The 26011-nt window shown below is 32.5% G+C and overlaps 3 protein-coding genes across 4 annotated transcripts; all 3 read left to right on the top strand.

Moving 5' to 3' along the window:
• Positions 1 to 748: 748 nt before the first annotated feature.
• LOC137813303 (uncharacterized) lies at positions 749 to 10008 on the top strand. Of its 2 annotated transcripts, XR_011081410.1 has the most exons (3): positions 749 to 1537; positions 8331 to 8619; positions 8659 to 10008. XR_011081410.1 is itself a non-coding variant. In XM_068615431.1 (2 exons), exons 1-2 carry the CDS (start codon positions 775 to 777, stop codon positions 8420 to 8422), a joined length of 855 nt encoding a protein of 284 aa, XP_068471532.1. In that variant the 5' UTR covers positions 749 to 774; the 3' UTR covers positions 8423 to 8711. The 2 variants fall into 2 exon arrangements, 1 of the variants encoding a protein (XP_068471532.1); XM_068615431.1 differs by having other exon boundaries at positions 8331 to 8711.
• On the top strand, positions 9460 to 10579 carry LOC137813302 (rust resistance kinase Lr10-like). Its single transcript, XM_068615430.1, has one exon. The coding sequence runs from the start codon at positions 9460 to 9462 to the stop codon at positions 10534 to 10536; it is 1077 nt and encodes a 358-aa protein (XP_068471531.1). The 3' UTR covers positions 10537 to 10579.
• Positions 10580 to 18588: 8009 nt separating this feature from the next.
• LOC137813300 (rust resistance kinase Lr10-like) lies at positions 18589 to 25552 on the top strand. Its single transcript, XM_068615429.1, has 3 exons — positions 18589 to 19486; positions 19803 to 19850; positions 24339 to 25552. The coding sequence occupies exons 1-3, from the start codon at positions 18724 to 18726 to the stop codon at positions 25454 to 25456; spliced, it is 1929 nt and encodes a 642-aa protein (XP_068471530.1). The 5' UTR covers positions 18589 to 18723; the 3' UTR covers positions 25457 to 25552.
• The last annotated feature ends 459 nt before the right edge of the window (positions 25553 to 26011 follow it).

Genomic DNA, 26011 nt, shown 5'->3' with positions numbered 1-26011 from the left:
AAAGAAATTTATAGACAGTACAGTATAAACTATGAGAAGATTAAATATTTTGAGTTAATTACAAATATATTTTGGAACCGAGGTAATAAAATTTGGATCTACCACTGTTTAGTATCTACCACTGTGATTACCAACTCACACTGTTGCAGAAAGAAGTGGAAGATGATCATCCAATGATGAAGTTGTAGAACATTTCCTCGAGATGGAAATCGAACCCAACCTCGATCGCCACCGCTGCATAACTCCACTCTCCGCCATTGTTAGTGCTTCATTCTGCCACCACCTTTCCTGCTCCATGTCCAAGAAAAATATGTTCAAGAAATTAACACAAGGAAACTGACATTTTGGGAGAAAAAGTCACCGTAACAGTATGTACAAATTACATGCTGAAGTTTCTTAACCAAACGAACATTATTTGGGACTCACAGAAATTCGAAGGTCATTGAAGTTATATTTCGAAATATAAGCTTCCAAAACGAACAATTTAGGATGATTTTACAAACTCAAAGAACACCATTCATACATTACATGATTAAATACATAAATCAGAATTCATGCACGAATATTTAAAATTTTGTCTTCATTAAAATGAGTTGTGGAACCAGATAGAAACGCGGTTTGAGTTAAAGTCTACGTTTTATGTATCATACGTCTTCAAACAATTTTCTAAAAGAAAAAATGTGGTCCTTCATATATATATATATATATATATATTTGAGTCTGTGTAGTTTTAAATATCAATATCTGACTTTGATTTGTTTGCACTTGAATTCAATGAGAAACAGTTTGGACATGATGTGGAGAGAGAGAGCATTCATGGCGGTACTGCTACTTCTAGTCCACAAAATCCATGGTGGCTGCCCCCCTTCTTCCTGTGGAAAAATCAGCAACATCAGTTATCCATTTCGATTAAAAGGCGACCCAGAAAAGTGTGGTGAGGAAAGGTATGAACTTGGTTGTGAGAATAACGTTACGGTGTTGTATCTGTACTCTGCAAAATATCATGTGCAGGCAATAAACTACAAGAAGAACACAGTGAGAGTGGTTGATCCTGCTCTTCAACACCATAATCTCTCCTCCCTTCCTCTCCGTTTCCTCTCTCGCTCCAATTTCTCTGACACTTACACTCAAAAATACTTTTACCAGTCGGATCCATACCAAGCCGGTCTAAGAGCCTCTGTAAATTGGGAATCTCTGAGTTTCTCGCATATAGTGTTTGTGAATTGTAACCATTCGGTGAGAGAGAAAGAGAAGTATGTGGAGAGTGGAGAGTGGGTGAAGTGGGAGGGGAAGGGGTATTCATATGCAATTGGTGGAGACCTAAAAGCAGAGGACTTAGAAGTTGGGTGTGAGGTAAAGCTTGTTGCTCCCACTTCTCTCTCCACTTACAATAACCATTCCTACACTTCCATGCACACCGCACTCGCCTATGGATTTGAGATTTCATGGATGCAACTCGCCTGTCAGAAACATTGTCCAGTTTTCTATAAAGATTGCTACTTCGACTCTTCTAAACAGAAGCTTAAATGCCGGTATGGTGAGTAATCCTAATCCAAATGTCAAACGTATATTTTTTTATTTATCATTCACCATTCTGTGTTCAATCCATTTTTAGACGAGTCATAATTCATTACTTTGTATATTTTTTATTTATATTAAAACATAATTTTATTTATATTTTTACTTTCTTTAATTCACACTCGTTTTTCTTCAATTAACATTTCACGTAATTATACATCTTCAATTGATTTATTTGAAAAAATCATCACTAGCATCATCGAATAAAAATTAGTTTTAAAGATAAAAAAATATTTTAGCTATCAATTATTTATATTCTGATAAAACTTTAATAACTAATTAAATAAAATTCGAAGATGATCATAGTTGCACTATGGTGTATATAACTAAAACCAAATGATCGACCCTCAATGAATAGAGTAGTGAAAAGGCTTGAAGGAGACATTAAAGACTTGAAAATACCTCCAAAACTTGCTTTATTTCCAGATGAAATTAATAGAGATGGTGAAACAATAAACTTAGCATCAAATGAATTGGATTCGTTCTCCTAATTATTTCATGTAAAGTGTACGTATACATGTAATTGATCCTTTAGTGAAGCATACTATTTAATGATGCATAATAAAATTTTGTTTTACATTCACCTTATCATTTTAAGTAGAATTACATCTATAATATTTTTCACTTATTTTTCTCTATTAAATATTTTACATCTATAAAGTTAGAACAAATGGGTTACTAATTTTTTTTTTCCAAAGTTTTCAAATGCGGAATCATGAACTCATTTTACTTGAATGTGCATGGTAAATTCTACAATTTTTGTGTAGACAATACTTGTCTTTTCTATTTTTCGTATGTTGGATTGTATAACTTTTCCATGAACAAAGAGTAATATTTAGTAAGCTTTAATCCAAATATTTTCTTCAACATTACCAAAGGAATTAGATTTATGCTTGTCCCCAAATTCAGTAAGGCATTGTCTAAAAATAAAGCACCTATAGACACAAAAAGATTAAAACTTCCTGGGTCCTTGGATTTTTTAGGCAAGCCCTTTTGAATAATGGCACTGTATCTATCCTCCAGCTCTATATTTCTCTCTTCAATATAGCTTTTTTTTTATCAGCAATGAATAAATAAAATTAAAGGGATACTTCAGGAGTATCCCAACCCATATACAGTGACCAGAAGTGGACTTCCTATTTCTTTCACAAAAGAAACTCTCCTTTATGTTGGATCATAACAACCTTAAAGGGAGAGAACCATACCCAAAAAATAACCAACAGGTTGCCTCATAGCATCATTCAGCTTTACCAAAACACCCAGAACCGAGGCCACCTACATTCACCACGCCACACGCACACATGGAGATCGCCGTTTCATCGACCGACGATCATGTTGATCTTTGCATAACTTCGACGACCACCGACTACACATGCATGGAGATCGCTGTTTCATCGACTGGCGATCATGTTGACCTTGTCTAACTTCGGTGACCACCGACTACACATATATGGAGAACGCCGCTTCATCGATCGACGATCATGTTGACAACGCCGCTTCATCAACCGGCGATCATGTTGACCAACTTCGACGACCACCGACTACACACGCATGGAAATCGCCGTTTCATCGACCGGCGATCATGTTGACCTTTGCATAACTTCGACGACCGACTACACATGCATGGAGATCGCTGTTTCATCGACTGGCGATCATGTTGACCTTGTCTAACTTCGGCGACCACCGACTACACATATATGGAGAACGCCGCTTCATCGATCGGCGATCATGTTAACAACGCCGCTTCATCAACCGGCGATCATGTTGACCAACTTCGACGATCACCGACTACGCATGCATGGAGATCGCCGTTTCATCGACCGGCGATCAAGTTGACCTTGTCTAACTCCACACATATGGAGAACGCCGCTTCATCGATCGGCGATCATGTTGACATAGAGAACGCCGCTTCATCAACCGACGATCATGTTGACCTTTGGATACCTTCGGCGACCACCGACTACGCACACATTGAGTCTATCTGATATAAGAAGGCCATATACTCTCATACTTCACAACCCGTTTAGGGTCTTTGGATCTGCAGTGGCGTCCAAGCACGCGTGACAAACAGCTAGGCATTAGACCCTCTAACACCATTCCACCTCACGCCTAGAATGATTCACTAACCCTGCAGGTTGCAGTAAAACCACAACTGCAACATATTGCTTGAGATCCTATGCCAAGGTATTCTCTCCCTGCATCTAGCATTTCACCTCCTCTGTTAATGTGATCCCAGACCCTCCTTCCTTCGAATGAAAGCCTGCTCCAACACTGCATTCAGCCAGCTCTTCCCCTTCCCTTGATACCTTCGCTGATGTCCTCTGCCTTACTCATTTGCAGCTGGTGATGCACACCAGAGGATTCATCATCCATTCAGCAAAAGAGTAATTGAAATGTTGTGCCTTATTTTTCAGCCATAACCACGATTTGAGTTGGGCATTGTGAAACACTTCTTCCGCATCAGCTACTCCTTGATTGAACACCACTAGGTTTCTATGCTCCCATAAGCACCATACTATGGCTGCCCACACACCTTTCCAAACCTCATTTTGTATCTTGCTGCTCTGCATTAAATGGAAACTCACAAAGTGGGCCATAATGTCATTATGTTGGACAAACACTAGTCCACTCCATCTGAAGCATAAAGCCCATACATGTATTGCAATCTTACATTCCAAGAACAGATGCTGGCATGATTCCTCCTTTGTCTGGCACATCGGACACACTAGTGTGCTTAACACAACTCCTCTCCTGCCCAAAGACACCCTAGTTGGCATTCTGCCCATCAAAACCCTCCATGCTGTGGTTAACACGTCAGGGAACGCCTTAGCCTTCCATAAATACTTAAAGGCATCATAGTGTGGTCCTCTATCAATTTTATCAAGGCAAACATAAGCAAAACTGACATTATAACATCCAGATTCATCACCTGACCATACCTGTATATCCTTTACATCCTTAATGATGATGGATCTATTTAAGAGTATACCGAGCTTCTCTTCCATCGGGATTTCCCACTCAAATCTTGCACGCCTCCATCTTAAACACCACCTCCACCTCGCGTCGTCCCACATACCTACCTCCTCCACCTTCTGACCTTGGTTCAACGACACAAAATACAATCTAGGGAACAATGTCTTTAAGTTGACATTTCCTAACCATACATCTGATGACTTTTTACGGCAAGTGCACCGCGTTTGTCAGAAGTAATAATTGTCCCTAAGGACGAATATCGATCCCACAAGGAACAATTAATTATCAAGTACAATAATCGCTAAATATAGAACAAAACAATTAAAAGTTATTGAAAGTGGTTGTGTTGGCGATGATCAATAAGAAAACAGACAAAGAATTAATTGTTTCAATTGGAAAAATAGGGATTAGGTTTCATCTCTCTCACTCTCATGTATTTTGATTAGCATGTCAATATTAAGTTCTTTAATTGAAATTGATGCCCGTATAAAAATCATTTATATCGATTCCTCGCATATAAAATTCTTAAGAATGTTCCCTAACTATCGATCCCTCACATAATTATAAGAACAACTTAGAACGAAGTTCAGACGTTTAATAGCAATTAACATTTCAAGTCTATTCCCAGCACTTAAATATGTTAAGTATTGTTGTTTAGGTCCGAACCCTAAAAATACCTCCCGGTCAGATTTAAGATTCTCAATTTGTCACGGAAAATTAAAAGTAAAACAACAATACCAATAATCAATCAAGAACTGAATATTAATATATAAAATATCACCTCAATACGTAAGAGTTTGAGCAGATTACTCCCAATCCCAAAGGGTAGAATTAGCCACGCATACTTCTATCACCTTCCATTCTCCCAATTGGGTTACAATTCACTCTATGGTGTTTTCCTCTCAATCTGGCACACTAAGGTTGAGCCTCTAGCCCTCTATTTATCCTAGTTTTCTAGGGTTAGGTTGTTTATTGTGTCGCGCTAATGGGCTAAATGATAAAACATAAAAAAGGCCCAATCTTTCTTTGCATCTTTTCCATTCTGGGACCTTCTATCTTTATCTTTTTAGCTCAAATCATTCATCTTTAATCCAAATCTCCAATCTTCCTTAGAAATATGCAATTAACACCAAATTTGGGAATAAAATACTCTTATTCAAATAAAGATCATAAAAAATGTAAAAAGGTATAAATTCATAAATTAGGGATTATTTTATATATAAATTAGCAATAAATCCTCACAAGTGCCTATATTTTAATATGAAATATTACTGAAATTAGACACTTATCACTCTCCCCAACTTAGAATCTTGCTTGTCCTCAAGCAAAGTAAATGAATATATTTGAATTTAAATATCAAACAGCTTAATTCACTAAACAACAGATCAAATTAGAAACTTATGATGCTTCCAAATTCAAATATATAAAATTATAGACACAATCAATTTCCAGGATCAAATCAAAACAAATAAATGACAATTCATCAAGGAATGTCTTCTCATATGCTCACAGGTAAGTGTTTCTCTCTATTTTCACTGAATCATAACAAATCACAGTTGCTTTTCATTTCATCTTCAAATCACAAACATATTAGAAACCTGAATCTTGAGGTCTTTTAAAGGGTTGTAATGAGGCTGGGCTTCCAAAAAATATTGGTTTTTCTTAGATAACAAAATGCACATCTTAAAGAAGAAGAACATACCTACAATTCAATTATAGAGAACATATATGTTATCTAATTACCACTTTCTTTCGATGTCACCTTTTTCCCCATTTTCTTTCTTTTCATGATTTTCATGAAATTTTTTTCTATCTATCTTTCTTTTTTTTTATTTCTTTTTCTTCTTCTGTTTCTCTTTCTTTTTTGTTTTGTTTTCAATAATAGGAAAAGATTCTTTCTATTTTCAACTTTTTGAACTTTCAAAATTAGAACCAACCATTCCCCTTTCTATATGTATTGCATCTATGTTCTCCTTCCTTAGACATGCTAAAGGGTAGAAAATTATATCAATAAAGGTTAAGGTGCAATATTAACAAAAAATTTCTTGGCCCAAAGGGGATATAAAAAAATGGAATTCTGATATAAAGGTTGGCATTTTGGCCCTGGCTCCTAATTAACACAAACAAATGCCTCAATCATCTTCATGCTCTTTTATGATGCAACAAAAATAAAAATTAAGCAACCACAACTGTCAATTCATCAGTAAAACCTCAAAACTGTTTAAGGTTCACTCACTCACTTGGTTTAAATGGTCTCATTCCTTTTTGTCTTGTCATTATCTGTCCTAATCAATCATCCTGTTAAATTTTCATGTATCATAATTTTAACTACATTTGAATAGGGATTCAATCATATTTTCTTTTCTAACCTGTGTCTAATTCATCTCACTACTTAATATTTAAACACAAATTCTTTTTTCCACAATTCAAAATTAATATTCTAGTTTTTTTTAATTTGAAAAAAAAAACTAGAAAACAAACAAATTAAAACTGAAATTTAGTCAAGAAAGATAATTCAAGACTTAAAATTACCAAACTAATAAAACAGGAAATTTATTCAAAATAAGCAATAAAAACAAATAAGCAAATAAACAGAAAACAAAATAACTGAAAAATAAAATAAATAAAATAAGAAAAAATCCAAATAACTGAAAAGAAAAGAGAATTAGAGAGATAAAAACATATTTTTGTTCAATCCTCTATTCTTAAGAAGTCATCCAGCATTTTGTTAAAATTTTTATCTACGGTCTTGCTTCATTTGCTGGATCTGCCCCCTGAATAATAGAACCTGTCCCCAGGTCAAAAATACATAACCTGCAAAATGATTAGGAGGCATATATGATTTTTTTTTATATTATTTACTTTTTATTTTTTATTTTAAATAAAATCAGCAAAGGTAATAAAACAACATAAAACTAAAATGTGGACTGGGTTGCCTCCCAGTAAGCGCTCGTTTAACATCATTTAGCTTGACGCCTGTTTATTTCAAGATGGACAACTCTCTTTGTTGCATCATGTTGTATGCATTCTTCCTTGTTACAAGAACATCTTCAACCACACCATAAGGATCTTTAATGGATCTGTCTGCCAATTGCATCTTGGTGGATTGAACCTCCAAATCGCCTAAATACATTGCAACCTTGTCCACAGATAAAGCACCTATAGACACGGGAAGATTAAAACCTCCTAAGTTCTTGGAATTTTGAAGCAAGTCCCTTTGAGTCATGACACTGCATCTAGCCTCCATCTCTCTATTTCTCTCTTCAATATAGCTCCTATTCTTCAGAAATCTCTCAAATGTTGAATCTTGCTTCAGATTTCCTGCAAAATAATTCCTATGGAACAATTTATCAAAAAATTTTATGTCCTTCTCTGTTTTTGAAGGAGGATGAGGATATGATAAATCTTTTTCAAGAACACTTCTCTCCTTATTTTTATTTTTTTCTTCCTCACTTCTTTTCATTTCTCTCTCTAACTCCTCAGTCTCATCTTCTTTTTCAGCTATTACCTTATTGCAATGCTCTTTTGGGTTGGTTTGGTTGTCAACTGAAAACTAACCACTTTGTATTTCTTCAAATTGTTTGGCCACCTTTCCCATTTGGATCTCTATATTCCTGATTGTTGCCATGCTATTTTCTTCCATTATCACAAGCTTTGTTAGGACTTCTTCAAAACTTTACTCATTCTTTCAAGCATGAATGGATCCTCAACTCCAGGTGAATTGTTCAGATAAGAACAGTTCTGAAATTGATATTTTCCTTCGTTTTTGGGTGATACAGGATTACTGGAAGAACTAATAACTGATGTAACAAGTAAGAACTTTTGCATCTTCATTGATCTATGTTTATTTTTTGTATTAGCAAAGAATTAATAAAGTTAAATAAAACATTTGAAAGATGATACAACTCAACTCGTTTATAAAAAATATGAGAGAGTAATGAGCCTCCATTTGCGAACAAGACGTACCAAAATGAGTTGTGATACTAGTTTCCTTTTCCAAATTTTTCATAATACACAACTAGTTTAAATGAGCCTGTTGTATACCTGTCATCTAACCCACAACTCTAAGTAAACTGAGTAAAACTATTAATAGTTAAACTTAATTAGTATCATTATGACACCGAATCAACTCCTATCCATTTATCCTTACTAATAATTTTACATTCTACAAAACAGATGTTTTGTTGTCTCTATTTCATCTTTACAGAACGCACACCATAAACTACACAATCCACATGAAACAAAAATTATAATAAATTTAGTTTTTAATTTGGACAACCATTAGTCCATTTTTTCTTACATTGACATTATCATCTTCCACGTGATTTATTATAATCGAACACAACCTTTATTATCTCACTCTCTTTTTTGTCAACACATTCTGAAATTGATATTTTATCATCTTAATTTACCTCCTCTTTAATCATGTACTCCACATTTTCTAAAATTCATTTTTAATTTGTCTAAAAAAATTTCTTATATTTTCTTCATCTAATTTAAAAAATAATTTTTTTAATAAAAAATAAAGGTCAATAACCGCTAATATATGTTAATTGCATTAAAGATAAAATATTGTGATTTTCACTACGTTAAAAATGTTAGAGGAACATAAATTGAATTTAAAAAGTTTATAGAAACTAATAAATTATTTAAAAAATCTGTTTTTATTATTTTTTTTATTTTTTACAACCATCACTGAGTTAGATCTTAAGACACATTAAAGTTACAGACAAATTTATTTATAGAGAGCAACATCAAAAATGAAATTTATTAATAATTGTTTATGCTAGACATTAAATTTACTCTTTTTGTAATGTTACTAACTAAATGGATATGTAATGTGTGGATTTTATGAACGAAATTTACTTTAACAAATACATTGTTGCAGGTATTCTCAGACCTATTTTAATGGTATGGGCTTATAAAGTTTTATTTGGATTGCCTTTCTTAATTTTTATTTTTATATGTAAATGGAGAAACAAACATATGTCTATGTATAATAATATTGAAAATTACCTTCAACAAAATAGTTTGACACCTATTAGATACTCATATAAGGAAATCAAGAAGATGGCTGCAGGTTTCAAAGAGAAGTTAGGTGAAGGAGGATTTGGCTCTGTCTTTAAGGCAAAGTTGTGCAGTGGGCCTTTTGTGGCTATCAAAATGTTAGGCAAATCCAAAACAAATGGACAAGATTTTATCAGTGAAGTTGCGACCATTGGAAGAATACATCATCAAAATGTGGTACGGTTAATTGGATTTTGTGTTAGTGGCTCAAAGCGTGCTCTTGTTTATGAATTTATGCCCAATGGATCTCTTGATAAATTTATTTTCTCAAAAGAGAGAAATATACATTTAAGTTATGAAAAGATATATAATATATCAATTGGAGTGGCTCGTGGGATTGCTTATCTCCACCATGGGTGTGAGATGCAGATTTTGCATTTTGACATCAAACCTCATAACATCTTACTAGATGAAAACTACATCCCTAAGGTTTTTGACTTTGGATTGGCAAAGTTATATCCAATAGATAATAGTATCGTCACAATGACTGCAGCAAGAGGAACCATTGGATATATGGCTCCAGAACTATTTTACAAAAATATTGGAGGAATATCCCATAAAGCTGATGTTTATAGCTTTGGAATGCTTTTGATGGAGATGGCGAGCAAGAGGAAGAATCTAAATCCCCATGTAGACCACTCAAGTCAACTTTACTTTCCCCTTTGGATTTATGATCATATTAGGAAATGGGAAGATGTAGACATCAAAGATGTGACAGAAGAGGAAAATAAAATAGCAAAGAAGATGATCATAGTTGCACTATGGTGTATACAACTAAAATCAAATGATCGACCCTCAATGAATAGAGTAGTGAAAATGCTTGAAGGGGATATTGAAGACTTAGAAATACCTCCAAAACCTATTTTATTTCCAGAAGATGAAACAATGATAGATGATCAAACAATCAACTCTAACTAGATATATTCAATGTTAAAACTATTTACTGGTAAAGTATATGCTATTCCACGATACACAAGAGTACTTATTTGCATCCATCTTCTTATTTTAAACTCTTGGTTATCAATGATGTTTCACTTGTTTATATTATTTTGTAGTGAACTATACTAAACAAGGACATGTTATATTCTAAAATAGTTACATGAATTGCATGCAAAATGACCAAAATTTTTGCTTCGATGTATTACAAGAAGAAAATCCAACGACCTACGTAGAATTTTGATCCCTATTCCCCTGTCACAATAATTAGTTAATCCGAGCTTCCATCTACATTTATTTTCATTTGCCCAGAAACTAGTGGTTTCCTTTCCATGCAGGTATCTATGCAAAGTCTTTATATCCTTTAGTTCCACAACAATATCATCTTGTAGTAAATGGATTTAACTTAAATTTTTTATATTGTAATTTTTAATATATTTGTTATTAATTTTTAGTTTAAAGAAAATAAATATATGAGTTGTCACATTTCAACATATTTGTCAAAATATATATAATAATTACAAACATTGTCATGTACATTCAAACAATTTATATTTTAAACATATGTTATGTTAATTTGATTTATATAAATATGTTTAGAAAACTATTATTTATCTGTTTCTAAATATTTCATTAATAGTTGATAGTTTATTTGATTAATATTGGTTAAAACAATTGATTAAATACAAAATGAATGCTTTTAAGGCATCATGATTTATAGTTTTATAATATTAAGATTGTAAACATGAATTTAGTTTTCAAAATTTAGATCGACCTAAATTATTATTATAGATTTAGTCAAGTTTAATTTGATTCCAATGATTTATATATTTTAATAAATTAAAGCTTGTAAAACAATTTGAAATCTTATGTAAAATCTATATTTATAAATAAAAAATGTACATTAGCTTAGTGGACTCTAAGAAATTTTAATTTTTTTTTATTAAAAGTAAAAGAGTGACATCTCTTAAACAGACGCAAATATTTTTTTTTGTTGAAAAGTGAATTTTGGATTCTACTAGTTTATTTAATTAATCACGTGAAGTCAAGAAATTGAAGAAAAATCACAAATTCGCTTATTTGAATCAGTACTTGAAGCATAATTTCTAACGTTTGACGGAAATAAAAAGTTGACGATTTTGTTTTTGTTACAGTTTCAACAAATACGAGGCCACTAATTAAGTTGTGATAAGGCCTATAAAATATGGGATTAAGAACATGCTTGTGTGAAGAGAGAATTGAAGTTTCTTCGTGAACTCATTAGTTTGTGACTATAGGAGTTTAGGGTTTAGGATAATATGTTTAACTTTGAAATACAAACATGAAATGGAAGTGTGTGATGGCTGAATAAAGTGATGGTCTCATTGACAGAAGTAAGAGTGTAATTTGTTAGCATTGAATGTGCATAAAGTTTATGCTTCTTTTATCTGAAAAAATGAACTCATTGTATCTTAAATATTGGTAAGATATTAATATCAACTTAATACTATTTTTATATTTCAAAGGAAAAAGTTTCTTTAACATAGTAAAAAAATATATTTGATAAACATTTATATTAATATATATTTTTAAACTAAAAAATAAAAATAAAAATAAAATGAAAATGAATAAAATATTAATTTATTGAAATGCTGTTTTTCAGCAATTAAGTTTAGAATTTGCAAATGTTTGTCTAATAGGCTGAGTCAAAGGGGCTGGTATGGACCTATAGCTAAGGACATCTAGCACAACTATCAAATAGAATTTATGATCCATAATCTCAAATGCTAAATGATTTTGTTATTGATTAATGCATATTTAAAATATTCCAAAAGATATAGGGAGAAAAAGACCTTCTAGTTTTGTAGGGCTAAGACCTGATACTCTTTTTTTTTTTCTACTGTTTCTTACCACTGTGGTATGTTGAATATGTAGCATACAGGCAAAGCTCCAATTGGGTTGTCCTAAGGTTCTTTTTTGTTTCTTATGTGAGCCATATGCATTTTTTTTAGTAGGCTTTTGGTACAAAGTAAAGTTTTGTATATCACCTTCAACTAATTCATTTAGTTTAATTTTTTTTATTGTTGATAAAATTGTCAGTTAAAAGTATAAATAAAGTGGAATAGAGAATTCAAATTTAATTTAATTTTTTTTATTGTTGATAAAATTGTTAGTTATAAGTATAAATAAAGTGGAATAGGATTCAAATATTTATGAACAAAATAAAAACTAAGAGATTAGTCATGTATCTACAAGTTTAATCCAAGAACTAAAAAATTATGAATAGAAAAGTATACATAATTGCACTCCAATTAGTTGAATTGAAGGAACTTTTCTTCCATTGAACTCATAATATTTATTAGTAACACTTGAATATAATTAAAATATTAAAGTTTATGGTAATATATATTATTGACTTTATTAAAATAAATTAATAAAATATTAAAGATTATTCATTCATAAAATACCATACCATTAAATATTGTTTGACTGAGACTGCATCCCTAACAAATTGGTAATTCTTCTAGAATTTACATTTTAATTGAAGGTTTTCTTCCACCATGTTGATTGTCAGGTTATGATCCCTTTTTGAGTCACTTTTATCGCCACATTGAAAAGAAGTCATTTCAAGATTGTCTAAATAACTCTTTAAACCTACACTAATAAAGTTTGAATAAATAACACTTGGTGCTCGTATAATGAATTCAAGATTTTGAGCAGCAGGTATTGAGTAAGAATTTGTGGTGTCATATAAGAATAATAATAATTGTTCCTGTTAGGGAGATGGGACCTAGAGAACTGTTGAAGTCTTCTTCTCCTTCCTTCGGTCGGGCAGGTGACTGGGTGATGAACTGGGATTCTTCTCGTCCTCCTGCTTATCCTTCGACACTCGGCACTCGGTCGTCGGGTGAACACCGGATGGTGGGGTACCTACGAAGGCACTCCGACGCTCAAGTCAGTAAAGCAGGTGGTCAGCTCTCAGGTAGGTGAACAGTAATAAATGACATACCTTACTCCTTGGAATGCGTGCTATTTATATTATTCTAGTGGGCCTACCTTGTTGGGCCCGTTTATTGAGGTGGATATCGCTTAGGGTTGCATTAGCTAATTCTTGATGATGGATTAGCTTCATTGATCTCGGTTTGAGCATTAATTGTAATGGGGTTCGGCCATCGGCCAAATTCTCATCATGAGGGTCGGCCATCGGCCACATACCTGTGGTCTTCGGCCGTCTCAGTTAAGTCTTCGAAGGTCTCGGTCTCTCGGCCAAACCTCCAAAGGTCTTGGCCTCTTGGTCTCCCGGCCAAGTCTCCAAAGGTCTCGGCCTCCCGGTCTCTCGGCAGAGTCTCCAAAAGGTCTCGGCCTCTCAGTCTCTCGGCCAGGTTGACTGGGCATCGGGCAGCCAGGTGGGTCCCAACCTCGCCCAGTACCGGTACAATAATACTAATAAAAATAAATAGTAATAATAATAAAAAAAATAAAATTAGGGGATGTCCTTAGTTTAATGAGAAACAAAAAGGACAAGTGATGACTTTATACGGCAAGTGCATCGCGTTTGTCAAAAGTAATAATTGTTCCTAAGGACGGATATCGATCCCATAAAGAACAGTGAATTATCAAGTACAATAATCGTTAAATATCAAACAGAACAATAAAAAGAGTGTTGAAATTGGTTGTGTTGCCAGTGATCAACGAGAAAATAGTTAAAGAATTGGTTGCTTCAAGTTGGAAAAATAGGGATTAGGTTTCATCTCTCTCACTCTCATGTATTTTGATTAGAATGTCAATATTAAGTTCTTTGATAGAAATTGTTGCCCATAGAAAATTAATCTAAATCGATCTCTCGAATATATTTCTAAATATCGATCTCTCGCATACTTATGAAAACAACTTAGAAATCATACTTAGACGTTAAAGGCAATTAACATTTTAAGTCTATCTATAGAACTCAAATATGTTAAGTATTGTTGTTTAGGTCAGAATCCTAAAAATACCTCTCGGTCAGATTTAAGATTCTCAATTTGTCACGGGAATTTAGAAGTAAAACAAAAATACCAATAATCAATCAAGAACAAAATATTATATCATATTAAATATCACCTCAACACATAAGAGTTCGAGCAGATTACTCCCAATCCCAAAGAGTAGAATTAGCCACACATACTTCTAGCACCTTCCATTCTCCCAATTGGTTACAATTCACTCAATGGTGTTTTTCTCTCAATATTCACTAGGGTTCAACCTCTATCCCCCTATTTAACCTAATTTGCTAGGGTTAAGTTGCTTCTTGTGTCGCGCTGATGTGCTAAGTGATAAAACATAAAAAAGGCCCAATCTATGTGACGCATTATCGCTTGAGCGAGAAAAGCGTTGATTTCCGAAAACAGTCCTGGAGCGAGATACTCCTTTTGCAAAATTGGCTTTTTCAACACTTTTCTCCATTTTGGGACCTTCCAGCTTTCTCTTTTTAACTTAAATCATCCCCCTTTACTCCAAATTTTCAATCCTCCCTAGAAACCTGTTATTAATACCAAATTTAGGAATAAAATGCTCTTATTCAAATAAAGATCATAAAAAATGTAAAAAGATATAAATTCATAAATTAGGAATTATTTTATATGTAAATTAGAAATAAATCCTCATAAGTGTCTATATTTTAATATAAAATATTACTGAAATTAGACACTTATCAAGAAGTCAACATTTACAACAAACATAATCCAATAAAGCTTAATGATATATATTGATTAACTAGCGTTGTAAATGTCTTTGCGACTATTATCATAAACATGTTTAGGAATAAGTCTTTATTTTTATAGTTGTGAGTTACAAATTGCATTAGATGTTGGAGTTGCAAAAGCATCCATTTCTAGTGCATAAGCTTCCAGAGAAATTGATGTTGTTTGCTCATAGAAAGTTGAATTAAACTTGGAGAAAAATAGTTGGTGTTGTTGGTCATAGAAATTGTCTTCTTCCTATCTCTTGAATGCATGCATATTTGGTTAATCCTGAGTAGGCGTTTAGGAAGTTGAGGACCTTATGTTCTTATGCGCCATTAACTAATTGGTAAGGATAAACATCTTTAGGATATGCCTTGAGGTCTCTTGAGGTCTATGTAGTCTATGCACATTCTCCATTTTTCATTAGTTTTTTTACCATAACTATGTTTGTTAACCATGTCTTCTTAGATAAAGCTAGCATTGATAAGCTTCTCAACCTCCTTTTTGAATCCTTTTCGCTTCTCATCCTTTAATTTTCTCTTCTTTTTCAACCTTTGACGAGCTTCCTTGTACGAAAATAACTTGTGCAAGATCACCTCAGGTCTACCCAGAACATGTATTCGAATGTCCATGCAAATAGGTTAGCATTTTGAATGAGGACCCAAGATATCATATTGGTCTCAGATTCTGTGAGGTTGGTCTCAATCCTTGTTTCCTGGCCTTTGTGCCTTAGTCGAATAAGAGGTAGCAAAAATTAAATATTTCTACCATAACATGTCTTGATCTTCAGATACTTCTAATTTAGTTGTAACTTGAATAGGTGTAGAGGTACGAACGACTAGTAGGTAGAGAGATAGTGATCTAGAGAGAGGGTGAGCTACAAAGAGTGAGCTGCTTCTATTACAGACACGTCGTTTTTCTTCACAAGCTTCCCAAACGACTTCTTCGGAAGGAGCTTTGGAAATATTTTTAGAGATGTGGAAGAGTCTCGGACGTGTTCATCTCAAGAAAGCTCAATTCAATAAATCGTCGGTTTGATTTTGTTAGATTTCAAGGAGTGACAAATGCTTTATCTATGGAAAGGAAGTTGAACTCCATTTGGATTGGTACGTGGAATCTTTAGGTGAGCTTACCTAAATATTGAAGGAACAAAGCTTCAAGGAAAGAGTGGAATTCTAAGAGGAGAGCTGATCAATCTCGAGACTGAAGGTGCAGTAGCAACAACAACAATCATTTGCGCAGGTGGTTATGAGAAAGAATATGAGCAGTTCTCACTTGGATTTGGATGCTACTTAGTTTAGCGTCAAGGTTGAGTCTTCTTCTTGGTTAGAAAAATGCTTTGTCGGAAGACTTACTGAGGTTTCCAATTTGCAGTCAGTTAAAGAGAGTTTTATTTTGGGTGGTTTCAGTTTTGTTAGGTTAAGATACCTCACGGAGAAGTTTATTCTTTTGTCTTGTGAGGAAGATGGAATTATTGGAAAGCTAATTGAAGACAATAAAGAGTGGTTCGATGGAATGTTTGACTCCAACCCTCAATATAATCGTCTAACAATTTCACTAACCAACTCAGCCACAAACCATTCCACTGCAAAAATCTTGTATTTATATTTTAATATACATTCCACCTATTATCCTTACTCTATTAAGGGTGCGCAATATAATTTAAAATAATTCATTTAAAAAAAAGTACATGCTGAGCACATCAGTGACAGTCAAGGAAATAAATCCACACATTTAAGCCATATAATTAGAAAAGAATATAGCACATCAATAATAAGTGGAAAAATAGGAAGACTCACAGAAAATTGATTGGCCATGACTGGTGACGCTTTAGATAAGCTAGGAATAATTTTCCATTATCGGAACTCACTTCTAAATCCTCTTGATATGTTGCCACTCCTGTGTAGGAATAAATGATGTTCAAATAGAAGAGATTTGTTTGTTCTAAAGGCCAAATGGATAAAACCCATGCAAGCTTTACCGTTAGCACATGTCACTTCTTGGGGGTGTTGTTAAATAAGATTGCTACTAGGGTCAATTTGGAAAGGCGTGGGGTTGTGGTCGAAAGTCTTTTGTGTAGTCTGTGCTGGGTGGAAGAGGAGTCTTGTCATCATCTATTTTTTGAGTGTAGAATAGCTTGGCTCGTTTGGAATCAGTGTTTTGCTTGGCTTGGCGTAGCGTTCGTGGTACACAATGGTTGATTCTGTCATTTTTTGCAATTTTTGATGAGTAGTGCATCTGAATCTGTGAATGAAGTTTGGGGGCAATTTTGGATTGGTGTAGTAAGTGAGATTTGGAAACACATGAATAATGTCATTTTTAAAGGTGATGTGGTTGATGTGTTAGAATTGTTCACTCTTGTTCAGTTAAAGGTTTGGTCTTTGATTACTTTCAAGACAACATCGAGTGTTTTTTCTTATTTTGACTAGTGTCTTAATTCTTTGGTTTGTATGAGGCTAGTTAAATGATGTGTTAGATTGTTGGTTAGTTTTCCTTAGTTGTTTTTTGGGCATTTGCAAGTGTTTTGCAAAACTGTCGGTAGGAGGTTACAGTTAGGGGGAGATTAAGTATTTTTTCTTTTTTGATTTGTTTAAAGGTGATTCACATTTATTTATTCTTTCTGAACATATAGTACCCCAATACACCATTTATTCGGTTGTCAATGATTCTTTTTGGACATGTTTTATTTAGACTTGTAAAGTTTATATACACGTTCTGATGGCTTGGATACACCTTTATCAATGAACCTTGATGATGAGTGATCAAGTACTTTGGTGAGTTTACATAGTATGATCTACTAATACCAACTAGTTAATGGTGAGTGACTTCGTTGATTCTTCGAAGCGCACTTTTAATTATTGAGCTTTTCAAGGCACGAGTTGAAAAGTATGGTGGAATTTTGGGTTACGTGTGTGGAATTGCTTCCACATATTTTTCTGTCCTTCACCTTTTACGCATACAGAAAACGTCAGGCATTGTTAGTGGTTTTTTCTGCTACCAGACTTCGTGCCCACCGTAACTCTTTTCTGCTCCCATGTCCAAGAAGAATATGTTCATGTAGCACAAGGAAACAGATGAGGCCCTCTTTGGGGCAAAAAGTCACCAAAACAATATGTACCAATCACATGTTAAAGTTTCTTAACCAAACAAGCATTATTTGGGACTCAGAAATTCTATAGTCATTAAAATTATATTTCGAAATATAAGCTTCCAAAAGGAACAATTTAGGATGGTTTTAGAAACTCAAAGAACACCATTAATACATAAATCAGAATTCATGCACTTATATATGAAACCAGATAGAAACACGGTTTCTGAGTCAAAGTCTACGTTTTAAGTATCACACGTCTCCAAACACTTTTCTAAAAGGAAAAATGTGGTCCTTTATAGCTATATATTCAGTGTGCGTTGTTTTAGATATCTAACTTGGATTTGTTTGCACTTGAATTCAGTGAGAAACAGTTTAGTCATGATGTGGAGAGAGAGCGCAGTGTTGGTGGTACTGCTACTTCTACTCCACCATATTTCTGCTACCAAGGATGACCAAGAACACGTTTGTCCTCCTTCTTCCTGTGGAAATATCACCAACATCAGCTATCCATTTCGATTAAAAGGCGACCCAGAAGAGTGTGGTGACAAAAGGTATGAGCTTGGTTGTGAGAATAATGTTACGGTGTTGTATCTGTACTCTGCACAATATCATGTGAAGTCAATCAACTACAACAACTACACGGTGAGAGTGGTTGATCCTGCTCTTCAACACCATAATCTCTCCTCCCTTCCTCTCCGTTTCCTCTCTCGCTCCAATTTCTCTGACACTTACACTTACACTTCATTTTACGACCCGGGTCCATACCAAGCCAGTTTTGTCTATGAAAATGGGGAATCTCTGACGTTCGAGCATATAGTGTTCGTGAATTGTAACCATTCGGTGAGAGAGAAAGAGAAGTATGTGGAGATTGGAGAGTGGGTGAAGTGGGAGGGGAAGGGGTATGCATATTCAATTGGTGGAGACCTAAAAGCAGAGGACTTAGAAGTTGGGTGTGAGGTAAAGCTTGTTGCTCCCACTTCTCTTTCCACTTTCGATAACCATTCTTACACTTCCATGCACACCGCACTCGCCTATGGATTCGAGATTTCATGGATACAAGTCGCCTGTCAGAAACATTGTCCAGATGATGATAGCTATTGCTATGTCGACTCTTCTAACCAGAAGCTTCAATGCATCAAAGGTGAGTAATCCTAAACCAATATTAACCAATTTTTTAGATTTTTTCATAACAGTTTCAAACATATATATCTTCTAAATATACATTTAAATTAACTGAAAAGGTGGTAAACAATTAGTAAACCAATTTTCTTTTATCTTTTATATTTTACATGTATTTATAAGAACGTATACATTAAATTAAACATTTATTTTCTTTAAAATAAATAACTGTTAAACTTATTGACCGCTATAACCTTTATCAAAATATGAAAATAGTCTCTTTTGAATAACTGTTGAGATCACCACTATTCTAAACTTCATAATTTCCTTCATTTCAGGCTCATTTAATCTAACACTGCATGAAGTGCTAAAACTCTATATACGAGGTACGATTTTATCAACTTAATTTCTAAATTCTTTAATTACACAAAAAATAGACTTCTATTAGTAGTTCTCAAATTTTCATTGACAGAAATGTTGTTAAAAATAGAAGAATTGGCTACGGTTCAAGGTACAATAGTTTATGATTTAAGATTTAGAATTTACTATTTATTATTTATGATTAAACTGTAATTTTTTAATTCTATTTGAGTTTTAAAATTTTCAACCCTTTCAATGATTGGTTATAATATGAACTGTTGGTGAAACTAATATATGAGAACAATTATACTAAAATATATTGTTGAATGTATAAATTTTTTTTTTAATATTTGTTTTGTTTAGGGATGACAAAGATAAATTTTAATTTCGAATTGATTGGCACAATTATGAGTAACATTTAATATTTTAAATTGGATATAGAGATGTAGATGAGTATTGTATACGATTTCCTATTTATTCTTGTATCCGTTTTTATTTTAAATTACTGAAATATATTTAATTTATTAAACAACCTATTCAAACTTATTTTTATTGTTCTCGTCGGTCATTTGATTCATTCCATTTAAAAAAATTATTCTTTTACTATACAATAATCTCAATTACACAATTTTCTTCATTTGATTTTCTTCAAATGATGAATTACATTTTAAGAAATGTAAACCTCAATTTTTTCGAATTAAATTCTGTAAACCCTATTAAGTAACCTAAAAAAAATTGTCTTTTTTTTTTCTTGTTTCTTAATTTCGTTTATTTGAAGAACTTTTTCTTCTACACAAGATTTCATTTTCTCTTTCAACGGTTCACCATGTCAAATATCCCACAAGTAGACTCAAATCTTCGAGGTATTTTCCCTCTCAATTTTTGCAAAACAATAGATTATAGTCGTTAAGAAATTTCTATTATGAGTAATTGTTATTTGATAACATTTTTTATATTGTGATTTTTACTTTTTAAAAAAATTATTTATTCAATATTTGGGATAATTGATGACTATTTAATTCGACAAGTGTATCGAGTCAAAAGGAATAGTTTGTTCTTAATAATGACTATTGAACCTATAGGAAACAATTCTAAAATCTCAAGTATAATATGCACTCAATATGAAAAGATGTGTCAAAGTTTGTTTGAAAGGTTGTTTGTATCATGAATTTGTAAGAAATTGAATAAAAATAAAGTAAATGATTTGTATGATTCAATTGGGATTGAGGTTAATGCTTTTCACTCGTCTATATTTTTAATGAATAAAAACATATAACATTCCATATTTTTATTGACATTGATACACATATAAAAATCATTCATATCAATTCCTTGCATACAAAATTATTAAGATTGTGTCATAAATATCGATTTCTCGTATATTTATAAAAACAAAAGCAATTAAAATTTCAAATATATTCCTACCATTCAAATATGTTAAGTATTATCATTTAAGTCAGATGCTTAGAAGTACTTTTCAGTCAAATCTAAGGATCAAAATCATTAATAAAGATTCAAACTTTAAGAATAAAATGACAATACCAATCATCAATAAAGAAAAAAATATTATAAATAAATATCACCTCAATACATAAAAGTTTGAACAGATTCCTCCCAATTCCAAAGGGAAGACTTAGCCACTAACCATTATAAGCATGGAAAGTAGGAAAAGAAGATCCATAATGTTTCTCCTTGACGGCTAGGATTTTCTCTCTCTGATTATCCTCCCTATGATCCTAGGGTTCTTCCTTACGCCTTCTATTTAACCTAATTTGATGTAGGTTAAGTGACATCTTGCTCAAGCAAGACATTGCTTGCTTAAGCAGGTTTCATGAGAAAAAGCCCAACTTCACTAGAGTGAACTTGCTAAAGCGAGCCTTGGGCAAGTTTGCTCCAATGAACAAGTTTGCCTCTGGAGTGATCTTGCTGGGGCGAGTTTGGGTGAGTTCTTGGGTGTGTTTTCAATGCTCTAACTTTGTCTTTTCATCTTGTATGTAATTTGTTCATTCTCCTTTAGCGCTTTTATCTTCATCTTCCCTATATTCCTGAAATTGGTACAAACTTGGGAATAAATCATTCTTATAAATCTCATAATCCAAAACTAGGTAAAAATGTTAAAATTATAGGTTGAATTATAATGCTATTAAGAAATAAAGTCCATAAGTGTCTATCTTTTTGTATGAAACATTACTGAATTATAACACTTAACAATAGTGCGAGAACAAGTATGGGCATGAATACAGGTGCATCTACATCTACTACTCGATGAGAATGAAACTCAAATTTTATACCATATGAAGACATATGAGAATAACAGGAGGAGGGGAATACATTTTTACTTTGGAAATATAGATGAGTGTAGTAAAACTTGCACCCACTCCACCTTGTTGGCACCCCTAGTTTTGATAATACATTTAACCTGCATTCAATTTAATGGCAAACAAATAATTCATAAACAAAATTATTTACAAATTATCTTACTTATAAGATATAGTTGACATCCTTTGAATCAATATATAATTTATGTAATTACAAAATTAAAGTCCAAAAATATTGTTAAAGAGTATATAAATCACTAAACACACTTAGATAAAATAAAACATCAAAGTATCTAAGACACTTAATTTGCATCACTGAGTGCAAAAACTTGAGAAAGGATACCCTCAACTTTAATGATTTGAACATCATCCTATCATCATGCAAGGAACCCTCTTAAATAAAAATGAATTAAATTCTGATGAGAATGAGGAGCTTTCAACGAGTTAAGTATGAAAACTATCAACAATTAAAACAAAAGGATGTAGAAAGCATAGAAAGACTTCTGAAGGTTGGAAGAGTATAATATGTAGAAAATATTCTAAAGGTGGGGAAGAGTGCAAGAGGTATTTATATAAGGTTAATGTAATTGACGTAAAAATAAAATTTTCTTACTAGCACAAATGCGAAGGAGTGGCTATGATGGGATCAACACAATGGAGAAGAATAAAACATTAGAAACACACTGCAAAATGACACGATTTGCGTCGACACAATGTGCATATATTAGCCATCATCATTTATTATTTTCAATGATGATAATTGTTTTGGACATTTGACCATAAATTATAACTAAACCGTTGGAGATTTCACATCAACTGAAGAATACGATTAAATTATAGTATATGTTGGAGATTTCACATCAACTGAAGAATACGATTAAATTATAGTATATAAGTGGAGGCAAACCACATTTTACTGAGTCAATTTTGTGAGGTTGAGTTAGACTTAAACTTATTATCCTAATAAGGTATTAATATTAAGAATTTATATCAATCAAGATTTAACTTATCGTGCCACTTGTTATTGGGTTCCCCTCGATTTTCACGCTTGATGTCTTTGATTCGAACGTGTCCTCAGAAGGAGGTGTGTTGAAGATCTTCATTGATTAAAAATAAGATCAAATCATAATATATAAGTGTTGAAAAACCTCGTATTATCAAACAAATTATGTGAGATTGAGTAGTTTAAAAATTCACTATCTTGATACAAACTATTGTTTTATATATTTGATACCACATTGTTTCAATAACAATTCTTATAGGAATAGTAAATAACTTGATATAGCATAATAGTAGTAAGAATTGGTTTTGGTACATTATGAACTTCTTATTCATAGCATACTTGGTTGTACATAATTTATTTTTTCTGTAAATATATGTAGTTTTAAATTAATTAATTATATAATAAAACATCACTACATACGTGAGATTGTTAATATTAATTTATTAACGAAAATACAACTTTGTGAAATGTATTCAATATAGATTAATTATATTTAGGTGTATAATTTTAACAAATGATTTCGTAATATGTGAAGCATAGTATAGAGAATTTAAATAATATATAACAATAAAGTAGTCCCTGTAAAGTTTGCATAATTGTTGGTTTTAACCCACATGACACAAAATTATTAAAAAAAATAGTTTTTAATTTTGACAAGCTTTAGTCAATTTGTTCTTAGATTCACATTAAATCCCACGACCAAATCCAATGATATTTATTTCAGAAACTAAAATTTACCTTTTTTTAAAAAAAAATTGCTATCTAAATGGATGCGTACATATAAATTTGGAATCAAATTGATGTTTTTCTTTAATCAAATAATATATAGCTTATTGCATTTTACATTAACGGTGCAATCGAATGACTCTTTACATTGATGTTTATTCACTCAAGTAAAATATTTTGTTGTAGACAGCACATTACAAGAAAATCATGAAATAGAAACCAATTTTTATAGACCAAAATAATTAGTTGGAATAGTAATTAAATTAGAAACCATTTTAGAAACTAAAAACAAAATTGGTTTCTAAATTAGTTTCTATTATTGTTAAATAGTTTCTAAATTGGTATCTAATTAACAACCAATGTTTTAACTACCAATTATTTAGTTTCTAAATTTGGTCTCTAAATTTACAAAATACTTTAGTGCATTACATTACTAGCGTAATCACTCAAGTAAAAATTTATTGCAGGTATTCTCATATGTATCTCTATAGGATGGGCTTACAAAGTTTTGTTTGGATTGCCATTCATAATTGTTATTTTTATATATAAATGGAGAAAAAGACATATGTCACTGTATGAAAATATTGAAAATTATCTTGAACAAAATAGCTTGGCACCTATTAGATACTCATACAAGGAAATTAAGAAGATGGCGGCAGGTTTCAAAGAGAAGTTAGGTGAAGGAGGATTTGGCTCTGTCTTTAAGGCAAAGTTACTTAGTGGACCTTTTGTGGCCATCAAAATGTTAGGCAAATCCAAAGGAAATGGACAAGATTTTATCAATGAAGTTGCAACCATTGGAAGAATACATCATCAAAATGTGGTACGGTTAATTGGATTTTGTGTTAGTGGCTCAAAGCGTGCTCTTGTTTATGAATTTATGTCCAATGGATCTCTTGATAAATTTATTTTCTCAAAAGAGAGAAATATACATTTAAGCTATGAAAAGATATATAATATATCAATTGGAGTGGCTCGTGGGATTGCTTATCTCCACCATGGGTGTGAGATGCAGATTTTGCATTTTGACATCAAACCTCATAACATCTTGCTAGATGAAAACTTCATCCCTATGATTTCGGACTTTGGATTGGCAAAGTTAAATCCAATAGATAATAGTATTGTCACAATGACTGGAGCAAGAGGAACCATTGGATATATGGCTCCAGAACTATTTTACAAAAATATTGGAGGAATATCCCATAAAGCTGATGTTTATAGCTTTGGAATGCTTTTGATGGAGATGGCGAGCAGGAGGAAGAATCTAAATCCCCATGTAGACCACTCAAGTCAACTTTACTTTCCAATTTGGATCTATGATCATATCGAAGAAGAGGAAGATATAGATATGGAAGATTTGACTGAAGAGGAAAAGATAATAGCAAAGAAAATGATCATAGTGTCTCTTTGGTGCATACAGTTGAAACCAAGCAATCGACCCTCAATGAATAGAGTAGTGGAAATGCTTGAAGGAGACATTGAAGACTTGGAAATACCTCCAAAACCTACTTTATTTCTAGATGAAATGAGTACAGATGTTGAAACAACAAACTCGACATCGAATGAATTGAACATGTTCTCCTAATTATTTCATGTAAAGTATAAGTATACATGCAATTGATCCTTTAGTGAAGCATACTATTTAGTGATGTATATATAATAAAATTTTGTTTTATATTCACCTTGTTTGTCATTTTACGTAGAAAAACATCTATAATATTTTTCACTTGTTTTTCTCTATTAAATATTTTACATCTATAAAGTTAGAACAAATGGGTTACTAAATTTATTATTTTGTTTCAATGTTTGCAAATGCGGAATCATGAACTTATTCTACCTGAATATGCATGGTGACATTCTACAATTTTTGTGTAGACAATACTTGTCTTTTCTATTTTACATGTGTTGGATTGCATAACTTTTCCATGACCAAAAGAGTAATATTTAGTAAGCTTTAATCCAAATATTTTACATTAAATGATTTTTTCAAGAAAATAGATACTCTAAATTCTTTGTCACAACAACTTTGTTTTTTATATTGAAGAGTTTATAATGGTACGTTAAATGTATCCACACATTTATATTAATTAAATTAATGATAAAAAGAAAATAATTATTTATAAAATAAATGAAAATTAAA

This window comes from Phaseolus vulgaris, chromosome 1, assembly GCF_000499845.2.
Source record: "Phaseolus vulgaris cultivar G19833 chromosome 1, P. vulgaris v2.0, whole genome shotgun sequence".
In the NCBI taxonomy this organism is placed as follows: Eukaryota; Viridiplantae; Streptophyta; class Magnoliopsida; order Fabales; family Fabaceae; genus Phaseolus; species Phaseolus vulgaris.
The sequence above is the reverse complement of the archived record's forward strand: the minus strand, read 5'-3'. Positions and strand labels throughout refer to the sequence as shown.